This window comes from Artemia sp. Qi Xiang Cuo, chromosome 14 (assembly GCF_049724085.1).
Source record: "Artemia sp. Qi Xiang Cuo chromosome 14, ASM4972408v1, whole genome shotgun sequence".
NCBI lineage: Eukaryota > Metazoa > Arthropoda > Branchiopoda > Anostraca > Artemiidae > Artemia > Artemia sp. Qi Xiang Cuo.
This window is the reverse complement of record NC_142807.1, coordinates 23550620-23564493: the sequence shown is the minus strand read 5'-3', so window position 1 is coordinate 23564493 and position 13874 is coordinate 23550620. Positions and strand designations below refer to the sequence as shown.

Sequence of the window (13874 nt, the reverse complement as noted above, 5' to 3'; positions counted from 1 at the left end):
AAATAAAAGATGATTTGTTTATTGTGTTAAAACGGTACAAAGGTAAACAAAACTTCTAAAAAATGAAACAGGTGACAGTCATTTGTTTATAATGTTGAAGTGCTAGAAAAGTAAAAAACTAAAATGGTATAGGCTACTGTAAAAAAAAAAAACGTTTGGCAAGTAATGGAAACTACAGGTGTTTACCAATCCTCAAAAGTAAAGAAAGAAGATGCCCTTGAAGCTGTCCCTTTTGCTGGGAATGGGTTTGAAATCTTCTTCAGAATATCTTCACAGGGATACACAATGGCATCTTCTTTTTTGGGCCACTTCCACCTGTTCACTCCCGCCACGCTTAGCAAACTAACTTGGGCAGAGTCTTTGTTCTTTACCTGAACCACTCCAGGGAAATATTCACCTTCATAAAAAATTTTCACAAAATTGCCAATTATAATTGTGTCGAACTGTCCGTCCTCTGGACATAGCTTGTCTTCTTCCTCCTGTCCAATCTGAAGTGACAATCATCACTGTCATCATGGAGTGAAAGGCTTCCATCACTGTCACTGTCCTCGTCAAACTGTAAAACCTGCTTTGCTGCTTTCTTTTGCATTCCTCTTGGCTTTGGCTTTGCAGCTTTCCCCTTTCTGCTGGCTCTTGCTACTTCCTCTGCTTCAATTTGTTGCTTTACAGGCGTATCAGTCAAGATTTTGGATGAGCCTCGCTTCCTACCTCTGAGAGACTGCTTCCTAGGAGCAGCTTTAGCAAAAGGCCTCACCTGTTCTGGACTGAAGGCGATGGAAGATGAGGGTATGTGCGCCTGTCTTACATTGTCAGACATACTTGCTCTTCCTAGTTGAGGGATGGTACTTGCACCTGTGCTGTTAGCCTCTGGGCGAGAGTCTACAGCTTCTGTGTCATGATTTGTGGTACTGCTTGATCTGTTCTCCTCACTTTTGGGTCTGTCTGTGACATATGAGCACAGGAAATCTTGTTCTGTAAATACGCCTGGGTTGTAAGGCCAAATGCCTGATCTAGTAAACCCACTCTGGATGTTGGAAGGGGTAGATGCGAGTGGAAAGGCTGAACCAACTAGTCCAGCAATACCGTAGATTGAGATGGTTTTTCCCGGATTGCTCAACATCCAATTATCCATTGCCCTGTTATACTGGGCCTTGAATGAGAAATAGACACTGACATCAAGGGGTTGTAGCCTGTGGCTGCAGTGTGGGGGATTAGTCAGTAGAACTACGCCATTCTTCTTGGTGAATTCCAGTGCATTTACCAAGATATAGGATTTGTGATTGTCTAGTATGAGCAGCTTTTTCTGCTCAGTTGAAGCATGCAAATGTTTGGCAAAATGTTGCAAGTAGTTGCAAAACAGTTCTTGGGATATCCATCCAGATGGGTTTGCTCCTCCTGCTGATCCAGCAGGGCTTCCATTCAGCGTATGTGGCTGAAATTTCTTTCTGGGAAAGATCAAGTACAGAGGTAAGAAATTTCCAGTTGCAGCAACTGTTCTAATCACTGTCACTAGAGTTCCTCTTTCTGCTGAAGTAACTTTACCTTTTATTTTTCTTCCTTTCTCGGCAAGGACCTCTGGGGGCTTGTGAACTTTTGTCACACCTATTTCATCCATGTTGTAAATATTAGCTGCATCAATGCAGTTTTTTTTTAAGCAAAGTATGCAGGTTGTTAAAAAACTGCATCACATTGTGAGGATTCAAGCTGATTACTTGACTGAGGCTGGTTGCTTCTGGTTTCCTCAGTGATAAAGTAGGATTCCGAGATTTGAAACCATACATCCATTCTTTACCCGCTTTTGCGTGGTCAACCCATGCCTGAGGCATTTTTTTCTTATTTGGTAATGCAAACTGATATGCCAGTTTCCTGGCCTCTTTTTCAGTGAGCCCGTAACACATGTTCAAAGCAGTGATTAAGTAAGTGACCAAAGCAGCTTCTTCATTGGGAGAAAACATGGTGAGAAATCCATGCTTTCTGGCAAGACTGGCTGAGACTTTCTGGTCATCACTGAAATTCTTGTATTCGTTGTACTGCTGCTGAAGCGTTGCTCTGGGAATGCCAAACATACCTCCTGCCGTTCGGACACTGATACCTTCATAGACCTAATTCAAAGCTAGTCTAGTATTCTCTTTGGATTCAGCCTGCTGTACCGCTACATCCTGTCTGTACTGTTCTATCTGGCCCCTTTGGGACTCTTGGCATTTTGAGACTTCTTTCTGGTTTGTAGATCAGTTCCTAGGACAAAAGTCCTTTGATTAGCAAATCAGTTTTTAGAAGAAACCTGAGCGAAAAATCCTATCGTACATAGTGAGCCACTGATCCAGTATGCACTGCTTCTGAGTGGCTCAGTATTTACCACAGACCATCTGTTCTTTAAAAGTGAAACTGCCTGAAGCTGGTTGTAAGAATAGGTAAAAGATGGCACTGCTTATGCTCTCTGATAAATAAGGATTCAAACAAGGTAGAAAACAACCTTCTAGGATAAACCATAGCAGAGAAAGATGAAGAAGTGCATACAAGAAATATTTTTCCTAGGGTATAACAAAAAGGTTAAAGAGAGCTGGTGGAAAACGAAGATAGAAATATACCTTCAATTTTGTTGAAAAAAAGGAAAAATATAAAGAGATGATAGAGGAGTCAACCCCAGGGATAGAGATGAAAATAATATTAAGTTTAATTAATATAATTACCTTAAATCACATTTGCTAGCAATAAGATGAATCCTGTGTCTGCCAGCTTCAGTGATGATAGTTAATGGTTAATCCTCCATGGGGTCCCAAGCAGTGGTCCATGGTTTACTGAGCCACTCCCTATTAACTTGTGAATTGAATGCCTCCATGCTGGTAGATGTTACTGTTTTTTCACTGAGGGAATTCCACAAGCTGACAGCCCTATTTGAAAAGAATTTGTTCCCTAGTTTGATATTTGCTTGTTTCAGGAAAAGCTTATGGTGATGACTACAAGTTCTCTTTGAATTTTCCAGTTGGAAAAGGTCAGGAATGGTATCCTCAGCATTTAGAAGCTTGTATGTTGTTATTACATTGCCTTATTTGCATCTATATGTTAGAGATGGTATTCTGGGCTTGTGGAGATGGGATGGATATGGGACATCACAGAGGCCTTTTATACATTTTGTTGCCCTCTGGACTGATTCCATTGCTGCTTGGTCAGTCTTGTTTATTAGACATGCAACACACATTCTAAATTCTAGCCTTGGTCAAACTAGACCCTTATACAGTTTAGTAATAACATTTGGAGATCTGCTAGTGAATGTTCTTTTGATTAAGCCAAGTGTTTGATTAGCATTTGCAATAGTTGCTTGTGTATGAATATGGAAATACAACTTATCATCTACCAGGACACCAAGATCTCTCTGCATGGCTGCTGAAAATAGCTTTGCAAGACCCATCACTACAATTTTTATGGTACTGAGTGTGTGAGTTTTCCTTCCCCAGGTGGAGAGTCTTGCATTTTGCTGCATTGAATTCAAGCTTCCAAATATTAGTCCAGTGAGTGAATACATCAAGGTCCTGTTGTTTTGACACAATATTTTCTGCTGTGTCTGCACAACCAATAAGTTTTGAACATCAGCATAGAGGCTTACTTTATTATTAAAGATTTTTTGGCACTGTGCTCTGGGGGACACCACTTCCAACAGCAGCATCCTCAGAGAAGAATGTCCTTTCATCCCTTCCAAATATTTTAACCATCTCTTTCCTATCTGTTAGGTATTGCTTTACCCATTCTACCACATCCTCATTCACCCCAATAGCTTGGAGCTTGATTTGAAGTCTTTTATGGCATACTTTGCCAAATCCATTAATATAATGTCAACAGGGAACCCCTGATCCAGAAGATTGGTGACATAATTGTAAGTATCAATCAGGTTTCAACCAATTGACCAGGCTTAAAGCCATGTTGACATGATGAGGATAGTTTATTGGTTTTTAAGTGTTTCAAGATTGCAGTATTATCAATTCCTTTTAGAAGCTTCCCAACTGCAGAGGTGATGATTATTGGCCTGTAGTTACTCACAACCTCTTTCTTACCACCTTTGTACATGGGGGTAGTATATGTTGTGTACCACTGTTGTGGGATACACTTTTCATACAGAGACTTCTGAAAAAGTAGAGGTAGTAGTCCTAACATTTCAACATACAATTCTTTTAGAAGCCTTGGGACAAAACAAAGAAATAAATCTAGAACAATAAACAGGTCTAGATCTTTTGGCTTTACATCTTTTATTAATTTAAATAGCTAGTAAATATACAAGCTATTTCAAGTTTAGACATATTTTTCCATAACTATCTTCAACACTGTTTAGTACAAAAGCTACAATTGATTTTATGGTAGTATTTGTAATGATCCAGCCAACTGGTAGAAACAACTTGAAGTTGAATATGGGTTTCTGCTTCTCAGAAGATCATTTACTTGTTGGTTTATGAGTTATTTCATGTTTTTAAGGGGATTACATAAGTCATTATGTTCTGGATACTGCTGTTGCCAATAAAACTCACATAGTAGGTCAAAGAAAAAAAAATCATATCGTGTAGCACTATGGCCAATGTTGTTCATTAAAATGGCATAGCTTTAAATTCCAACTCTTACAGTAGGTTAAACCATTGGTCAAGTGAACAATACTTGGTAAATACCATTTAGCACTTCAAATAGACTGTGGAACCAAACTGAAAACAATAACAATTCTATTGTAGCTTTATAGATTTAGTACATACTTAACAATTTTGCCAAAAGCTTTTCAGGTTAGTGCATGCCTGAACATTCTCACAAACTAGTGAATTAATTGAAAATCTGTGTAATTGCCTATGATATCTATTAAAATAGTTTCTTCCTTCTTAAAAATTTTCACTACAAAAGATTTCATAAGAAGTTAGATGGAAAATTCAATTTTTTTTTTTTTGGCACAAAGAAATAAACCTTGACATTGAATGCTAAAATTTATTTATAAAAAGTCTACAGAATTGTTCAATTGAGTTTCAGTATGTAAAGTAGGTGCTAAATTATTTGTCAAATACTGTTAAATTATACAGTAGTATAATTTATTGAAAGCACAGGATGTAAAACTATTTTATTGGATAGTAGAGACTAGAATACTGAGTATTACAGAAATCTTATCCCCATTTCTTTTTTGGATTTTTGTGTAAGCTTCATTAAGTATAAAAAAAAATCCCAAAAGCAATGATTTAACTTGTACAAGTTCTAGGTTTTAATATGTATATGTATATATATATATATATATATATATATATATATATATATATATATATATATATATATATATATATATATATATATATATATATATATATATATATATATATATATATATATATATATATATATATATATATATATATATATATATATATATATTTCAACTTGAGAAGTAAATAAGAACAGCTTTTTCTTAACACACAGAAAAAAAATTAGCTTTGGTCATATCAAAATTTATATATTAGAGGAAAACAAGCAGTTGATTTATGTAAGAAAGAAACTGGCAAAGTCCCTGGTGCTTGATCAGTGATTTAAGTCCTTCAGTTGTTGTTGTTTTTTACTCAGTTGTGGAAGTCATTTTGTTTTACAAATGTTTGATCTGTATGTTTTTTTTAAATTTTATTCAATAAAGGAGGAAGCCATAGGCTTGTCACATAACAAACAAAAAAAAATAACAGCTCAAACAGCAACACTGCAAAACACAAACGAAAAATAAAACAAAAAAAAATATTCATCAGTAAAAAACAACTATGCAACAACTATATTACAGAAACTGTTTTTCATAGAACTCAGTTCAAGAGCACTCTTAAATGATTGCACTGTTTGCATAGAAACTACGGTATCAGGTAAACTATTCCAAAGTTTTGTTGCATGGTTAACAAAGCTACATTGATTTGTTTTCTTGTGCACTTGTGGCCAATATAGTTTATACGAGTTTTGTCAAGTGGCTGAGTAATGACTAAGTTTGAACAAAACAGTCCAGTTCACATTATTGAGCCCTTCATAATACAGAATGTATTGATCAGGTCAATCCTATCCCATCGAAACTCCAGAGAAGGAAGTCCCAAACACTCCAGTCAATGCTGATATGGTAAATGGCTCAAATATGGCACAAACTTTGACCCCCAATGTTGAGCCCTTTCAATTTACTGCAAGTCACATTTCCATGTAGGACACCACACAGAGGAACAATAATATTCTACCAGCAGGCATACTATTGTCTTGTATAGTGTCATAAAAGTGTGAAGGTTAAATTTCCTGAAACTTATCTTAATCCAAAACAGACTGTAATTAGCATTTCATGAAATTATTGACACATGCTTGTGAAACTTCAATTGGTTATCAAAGTGGATACCTAAATCCCTTACTGAATCTGCAGATGAAACTGGTGTATCATCAAGAAAATAATGATAAGTCAAACTTTTCGAAAAGTAATGGAGTACAAGACATTTTTGATGGTTTACAAACATGGAGTTCAATTTACACCAATCATTTAGGGCATTCAGATCCTCTTGAATAAGGGTGACATCTACCAGGGAGGTAACACTTTTATACAGTTTTATATCATCTGCAAACAGTTTGACAGTGGAGTGACGAAATACATCAGGCAAATCATTGACAAACAAACAAAATAACACTGGACCCAAACAACTACCCTGTGGCACACCACTAAAAATCGGACTCTCACTTGAAAGTGCACTACCAACTATAACTTGCTGGGAATGGCCTGATAAATAATTTGTAATCCATGTTAAAGTTCTACTGCCTAGCTTATACTTTTCACATTTTTCAAGCAACAAATTTTTCAACATTTTTCAAGTAATTGAAACTTTGTAAAATGCTTTACTGAAGTCAATGTACAAGCAATCAAACTTCAAATTGAAATCAGCCATGTTTTAGAAATCTTTTACAACTTCTAGCAACTGTGTATTACATGACCTGTTTTTTCTAAAACCATGCTGTGACAGATGCCATAATTTATTTTGGTTGAAGTAATCCTGTATCCAATATACAATAATCTTTTCAAGAACTCTAAAAAAAATTGAGGTGTTTGAAATTGGACAATAATTTTCAAATTGGGATTTAGATCCTCCTTTGTGGAGTGGCTTTACAACTGCTTTTTTCCATGCTGCAGGGCATCTACCACTCAATAGACAGTGGTTAAACAAAAACACAAGAGGTTCAGCTAAACACATGGCTGTCTTCTGAAGAAAAGGGTTAGAAATACCATCTATATCTGGAGCTTTAACAACCATTCTGAAGAAATGGGGTGGACTGCATGCATGAACATCATTTGGATTTACAAAAACTGACGAAAACACTTGATTAAACACATCAGCCTTTTTCTGATCATCACTTATTGATTCACTTGTAGCTGGGTCATCCAAAATGCAGGAACCAGTTGAGGAGTCAGTCTTATTTCTATTAACATACTTCGAAAACTTCTTTGGACACCCTCGAATATTAGTAATGATTGACGATTCGAGTGATTCCCGGTTAAGGCAGAGAGAATGAGTGGCGCGATTCCGAGCCCTTTTATACGCACACCACGTGTCTTCATTTTTTCCAACATATACTGTTTCCATTGTCTATTTTTATCACTAATAGTATCCAGTACAAATTTTGGCAGTCCTCTTCTTTTTCTTGGACCTTCTTTTATGTAATAACATGGAACAAATTTACCACATGCATCTTTTGTAACCTCTCAGATGAACTCAAAAGCAACATCCACATTTCTAGACTGAAGCTCCTCAACAATAGAAACAGAACGGATAAATTCTTGAATTTCATTGTAACAACCCTTGCTATAATCATAATAAAGTTTAGAACCAGAGTTCATCACTGCACTTACATTCATTGATAGAGACATAACTATATGGTCGCTTTTACCTAGAGGTGGCAGCATCTTAAGATCTAGTATGTCATCTGGAGATTTCGTGATCACCAAATCTAGTACATGGGGAGTGGAGTCGCTTCTCAGTCTTGTGGGATCAACAACATGCTGGTGCAGAAAGCTGTCCTGTAAGGTTTGCACAAGTTTAAAAGAAAAACTCTGGTCCGTCCCTGATGTAGCTTGGGATAATCAGTCAATATCAGGCACATTAAAGACACCAAGAACAAGAATTTTTGAGGAAACAGACAAAAGATACAACAGATAACTCAGCAGGTGATCATCATTTAACATACTAAATTCATTTCTGGATGGGCTTCAATATATGCCTACAATCCTCAAATTTTGGGATACCCCTGGTAACTTAATTTCTACACTAATTATTTCACTTAATTCCATAGTAAACAAAACATCAACTTCTGCATATTTCAATTTAGATGACAACAAAATATAAATACAAATTTCCCTTTTCAAATTCTTGTTATACATGATATTATAGCCACTCAGTTGAAAGAAATGTGCTTTGGGGTTGAGGCAGTGCTTTGGAAGCACCTCAGTCATGATAACTATATCAGGTTTCTGCAAATTTACCAAAGAATAAAGTTCGTCTAGTTTGTTTGAAAGTACATCAGCATTTGTATACAACATGGAAAGATTATTCTTCCATTTCATGCCTGGAGGAAGCTGCTGGTCCCTAATGTTTCTTTGAAACACGTTACCTTCTAACTGTCTATTTATACTGGTTACATTGTAGGGTAAAACATTTAATGTTACATTGCAACTGGAAGGGCTGCATAAATCTGACCGTTTTTTGGAACTAGAGTTCCTACATATAACCAAATCAGCTTTGCCCTGTGCACACCTGACCTGCAACTCCTCATATAACTTTGCTCTTTTCTGACAGTCAGTCTTGGAGACATCATTTTGAAACTGAATCGTTCCTGGCCCTTTTCTTTTGTAAGACTTTTGTTGAATTTGCTTCTTAGTCTTGAAATATGGGACTGAGAATAATATGGGAACAGGCCTTTTTTCGGTAACGGTGGTTACAACTTGGCTTTGCTGACTCCTCAGACAATGGACATTAGAGATGCTTGTGTTTGGGAGCCCATTATCACTCACAAGATATTTTTTGATGTAGAGTTCATCATTTGTCTGAGGGGGGACACCAAAAACAACAATATTTATCTTGCAACGCTGATGGTCTCTATCATCTGCAATCATCTGTTTAACTTTGGTTTCAAACTGCATCTCAAGATCATTTTTCAACGTCTGAATCTCCAACTCAACCAAATTCTGAACAGCATCCTTGCCAAACGAGGAAGACTGTTCAAGGGTTGTCAAACAGCTCTCAGCATTACCAAAACGGTTTTCGATGTCAGTGGTTAGCTGTTCTTGAAGTTCAGAAAATGCTGCTTTTACTGCATCTTTAACTTTGGTGTCCAGTTCATTTACTGCACTAAGAGTTGACCAGAATGGTTCAAGAGCTGTCCATAAATTTTTGAATATCGTCCAAAGGTGCCCCACCTGTCACTTGTGGGTTACCTTTGCAAACTGGGCATTTCCACTCGCAGCCTACTCACTGTGTCATTTTAGTTAGTAGAGAGTATTCAGCCTCTGACATTTCTAGACAATCAATGCATAACCAGAGGCTACATCCGCCACAGTTCATAACACTTGAATTTATATCTAAATTCTCATCACATGTTGCACACATATTGGTTCCTTTTTTGGGGCTCTGACGAGGTCTTTTTGGTGGCATTATATTCAAGCTTTAAGGATTCTAAGGTAGACAAGACCTGTGGGAAGTGCAACACACAAATCACCTGGTCCCAGCAGTTTAAGGACACAAGATCCTGCTAGTACTATATGGCTCTTGAATGTTTGTTGTTGCTCCCTTCTGCACAGGCTGTCTCTGAAAAATGCAGCTTGAATTTCAACGTTGAAAATGCGTAAAGACGGCTTTTTTTTATCTTTTTTACACCTCTTTGTAGATTGTAGTGTTATTCTTGTATTGTTGTATGGAAAATAAATTTATCTCTCTAAAAAATCTAGTGCATTATTTTAATGAAAGAGACTATTTTTATATTATTTTGATAACCCAGAAGTATTTACTTCACTTTTTTCTAGGGCTAAATTTTTTCTAAGATTTTCATAAATTCATGGATAGGAATGTGCAGTAAAGATGGTTTAATTAGTAATTAGTGCTGAAGAAATAAAAATATTCCCCCATCTCTTATGCAGCTTGTGCCCCAACCATTCTTGACAATTTTTTTTTTATATGGCTGGTAAGAAAAAGTAATTCAGACCAGAATGGAGGAGTGATACCATATTCTCCCTAAGTGTGCCGGTATGCCAGTAAATGTTGTATATTAACTATGACTTTTAGGTACCTACAATGGCAACCCGCCACCCTTGTGGATTTACCAACCAAATCAATTATTTTGGACACCTATTTTGCTTTGAATCACAATGTCAATTCAGTATATTATGCTGGATCCTCCAAGTCTGGCTGCTCTGCAGTCAGGGCTGTCAATTGCTGAAAAGTATGATAGCAACTTCCAAGAGGTTACCCTTTCATTCAGTGGTGACAATGGCTTGCTTGATGATATCTATAAAATAACAGGTATTCATTTTTCTGAGCATTACTTTTTTAATATACAAAATTTTGTCTAATTATTGTACTTTTTGTTTATTTCAGTCCTTGAAGGGGGGGGGGGCTCAACTCTCCCCTTTCCCTTCGCAGCTGTCCTTGATCTAGTCCTCTTAGTCCCACTGATACATTTTTTTTTTAGATTTTCCAAGGAGGATCTATGAGCAGGTTTTGAGTGAAACCTCCTCTATGTTCAGCCAAATGATAAAAAGACAATTCATTTTTTTTTCAATACAGTTTCCTGTAGCATTAATGCACTGTATTTAGTAGTGTTCCAATACCATTACCTAATATCTGTCTGGTGACATTTTGGAAATTGCTCTTAAATATTCATCTACAGCCACAATCGTTTCTTGATTCAACTCAAAATCTTGACCAGTGAAGAAACTTTTGAGGTTGGGAGGACATGGAAGTCCAAGGGAGATAAATGCAAGGAATAGAATGGATTTTCTAGCTTTTCATTGTGCAACTCCCTTAATTTCCACACCACCAAAACATTTGTATGGACATTGCCTATTGCCATTTCATTTCTGCTAGCTGTTCATGCTTTCAAAAATTTCTGTGTCTAGTTAAAAAAAAAAGAAGCTGGAATTGCTATTTCCAGTTACAATTCCCCTTGTTCTCTCCCAGTTACTATTTTGTCATTTAAAGGTATCAGTCAAGAAAATTCCTTTTACATTCAAAAACACTGATGCCATGACTTTTCCTACAATGGTTAATATTGACAACCAAGGTGAGAAATATTCTGACCTTAATCATACCATTAAATAAATGATTTAACATTCATTTTAAGCTGATATAATAAAAAAATCAAATGTTAAAAAATCACTCATATGCACAACAGGATGGGCAGAAAAAAATGACTGGAGATTGTCAGTTTAATGTACATTTACTTATTTTTATTTCTTAAAGTTTTGATAATTTTTTATTTATTAAAGTTAAAAAACTGAAAACGCTTTAAATTTATTTTGTTTTCAGTAAAGTACAAATTATGTCCTGGTCTCGGGAAGGCATGGGGGTTGTCAGCCCTACTCATGTTAGTTTTTGCTTGTTTTGAGTTTGACTTGGTTATTTGTTGAAATTTGACTTGGTTATTTGTTGAAATTTCTGTTCATTCTGAGTTTTGTTTATTTATTGATGATGATTTATGGTAGTTCTACAATTGGAAGATTATTCGAGTTTATTTCTACTCATTTTTGGCTTAATGGATCTCTTTACTGTTCTTTGAAAAACTTGTTTGTGGAAAAAATTTTGAATTAATTTCTTGCTTGCTATTTGTATGCTGGAGAGTCTTTTTCAACAATTTTTAATCCTGACACAAATAGTATTGTTAAATCTAAGTTTATACCTCCTCAAGTTGACCTGAAAAATAAAACTTAATATCATTCCCAGAAAAGTCTATGTATACTCTTTGAGAACCTGGATACACGCACCTGGATTACACTCTTTTGATTTATTTAAGTTGTAAGAGTACAAGTAGTAATAGTAGTAGCCCCAAAAGATTCAAATTAATACTCCCAGTCGTTCTCGATATATTGCCGAAGTTTCTTATTGGCACCATACACACAGTGCCTTTTGACTTAGTTTTATAGCAACATTTAGTTTAAAAGCATATTGGGCCAATTTCATAATTGTGGGGCGTTGATGTACCCAATATCCCTAGAGACATAGCTGCTGGACTGTTCTGGCTGTCTCAAAATTTTGATTGGATGTGTTTGGAAAATGAATGGGCTTGGTAGGAGGGCAAGCTTGGCCTCCATTCTCTTTCTACTCTTAAAAAGGGCACTAGAACTTTTAATCTTGAATTGAATTAGCTCTTTTAAAAGTTTCAATGATATTACTAGCTATTATAGAGTAGTGCTGCCTGTCATATTACATGTATGCCACTTTGAAAACCTGCGTACGTGTAGTTTTCTCGTCTAATTGAAATTCCACTTGAACGTTCCAGAAAAGTTTCACCCTAATACCCTTAGCGTCATTAGCTACAGTAACTGTAGTGGTAGTATTAATAGTGTATATATTACCTTTTGGTGATTTCAACATCATTCTCATCAAGTCCTGGAAGTTTCAACTTAATACAATTTTTGTGATTTTCATCTTAATGTTCTTAGCCTTAGGAATAGTTGCAATAGAGGTAGTAGTCAAAGTAGCAACAGTAGTAGTAAATGTAGCAGCGCTAGTAGTATTAGTATTAGCATCCACATATTGTGCATGCATAGTGTCTTTTGATTTAGTTTGAATTTCCCCTTAATATTTTAAATGTAGTACTGTGGTTGTAGTAGTAGTTGTAGTGGAAGCAGTAGTAGTGGTGGTAGTTGTAGCAGTAGTAGTAGCGTACATATATTACCTTTTTGGTCAATTGATCATCTCCCTTATCATTTCCTGAAAGTTCCAAATTAATATACTCTTTCATTCCTGAGTCATGCTCTTTTGACAGCCTGTATACACATGAAATGTTTAGATTTAGTTCAACACTCCCCTCAACCTTCTCTGATAGGCTCACCTGAATACCCTTTGTTCTTATGGAAAGTAAAGGTCAAGCATGTATAACTTTTTTGCTAACATTAATTAAATGTAAACTGTGAACAAATTGCCTAACTTACAGCCCTTGTTGTCAGGGATGGTTGCCCTCAATTCCTTTTGACTTTTAAAAAAACACTATAACTTCCAATTTCCAATCAAATGAGCCCTATCCAAAGTTTATACGACCACCCATTTATATAACAACCTTTTATACCTTTGGGGCATAACTTACAACCCTTGCCCCCAGGTTCTGAGGGGTCATATCAACCCTGAATGCCTTTTTAGATAATCTTTAGACTATTTTGAACAAAATAGCAATCTCATAATTTCTATCGGATCCATTTGGAGGAAAGAAGACGTGGGGTGGGGCTAGTTGCCCTCCTATCACTTTTGACTCTTAAAAAGGAAACTAGGAATTTAATTTCCAATTGAATGAGCCACGTCCGAAGTTTATACGACCACCCTTTCCACAAAAACCTTAAATGTTAACATTGGTCAACCAATATGACTTATAGGCCCTACCCTGAGGGCCCTGGGGGGGGGTATTGTCATCCCTAAAGACATAATTATTGGACTTTTCAAATATACTTAACAAAATGACTATCTCAAAATTTTGATTGGATGTGTTTGGGGAATTGATGGGTGTGGGAGGGGTTTCTTGTCCTCCAATCATTTTCGACTATTAAAAGGGGAACTAGAACTTTCAATTTACAATCCAATGACCCCCTCCGGAGTTGATGCGACCATCATTTCCATAAAAACCTTATATGCCCACGGGACATAGCTCACAACCCTTGC

The 13874-nt window shown here is 36.2% G+C and overlaps 2 protein-coding genes across 2 annotated transcripts in view; one reads left to right on the top strand and one right to left on the bottom strand.

Moving 5' to 3' along the window:
* crc (bZIP transcription factor crc) overlaps positions 1-13874 on the top strand; it is a 72508-nt gene that overhangs the window by 19483 nt on the left and 39151 nt on the right. Inside the window, exon 2 of the mRNA XM_089100078.1 lies at positions 10290-10526. Coding sequence (XP_088956204.1) covers positions 10373-10526 — 154 coding nt within the window. The 5' untranslated portion in view covers positions 10290-10372. The remainder of the gene's footprint in view (positions 1-10289; positions 10527-13874) is intronic.
* LOC148944284 (uncharacterized) lies at positions 6909-7598 on the bottom strand. The gene has a single exon (XM_089099893.1). The coding sequence runs from the start codon at positions 7596-7598 to the stop codon at positions 6909-6911; it is 690 nt and encodes a 229-aa protein (XP_088956019.1).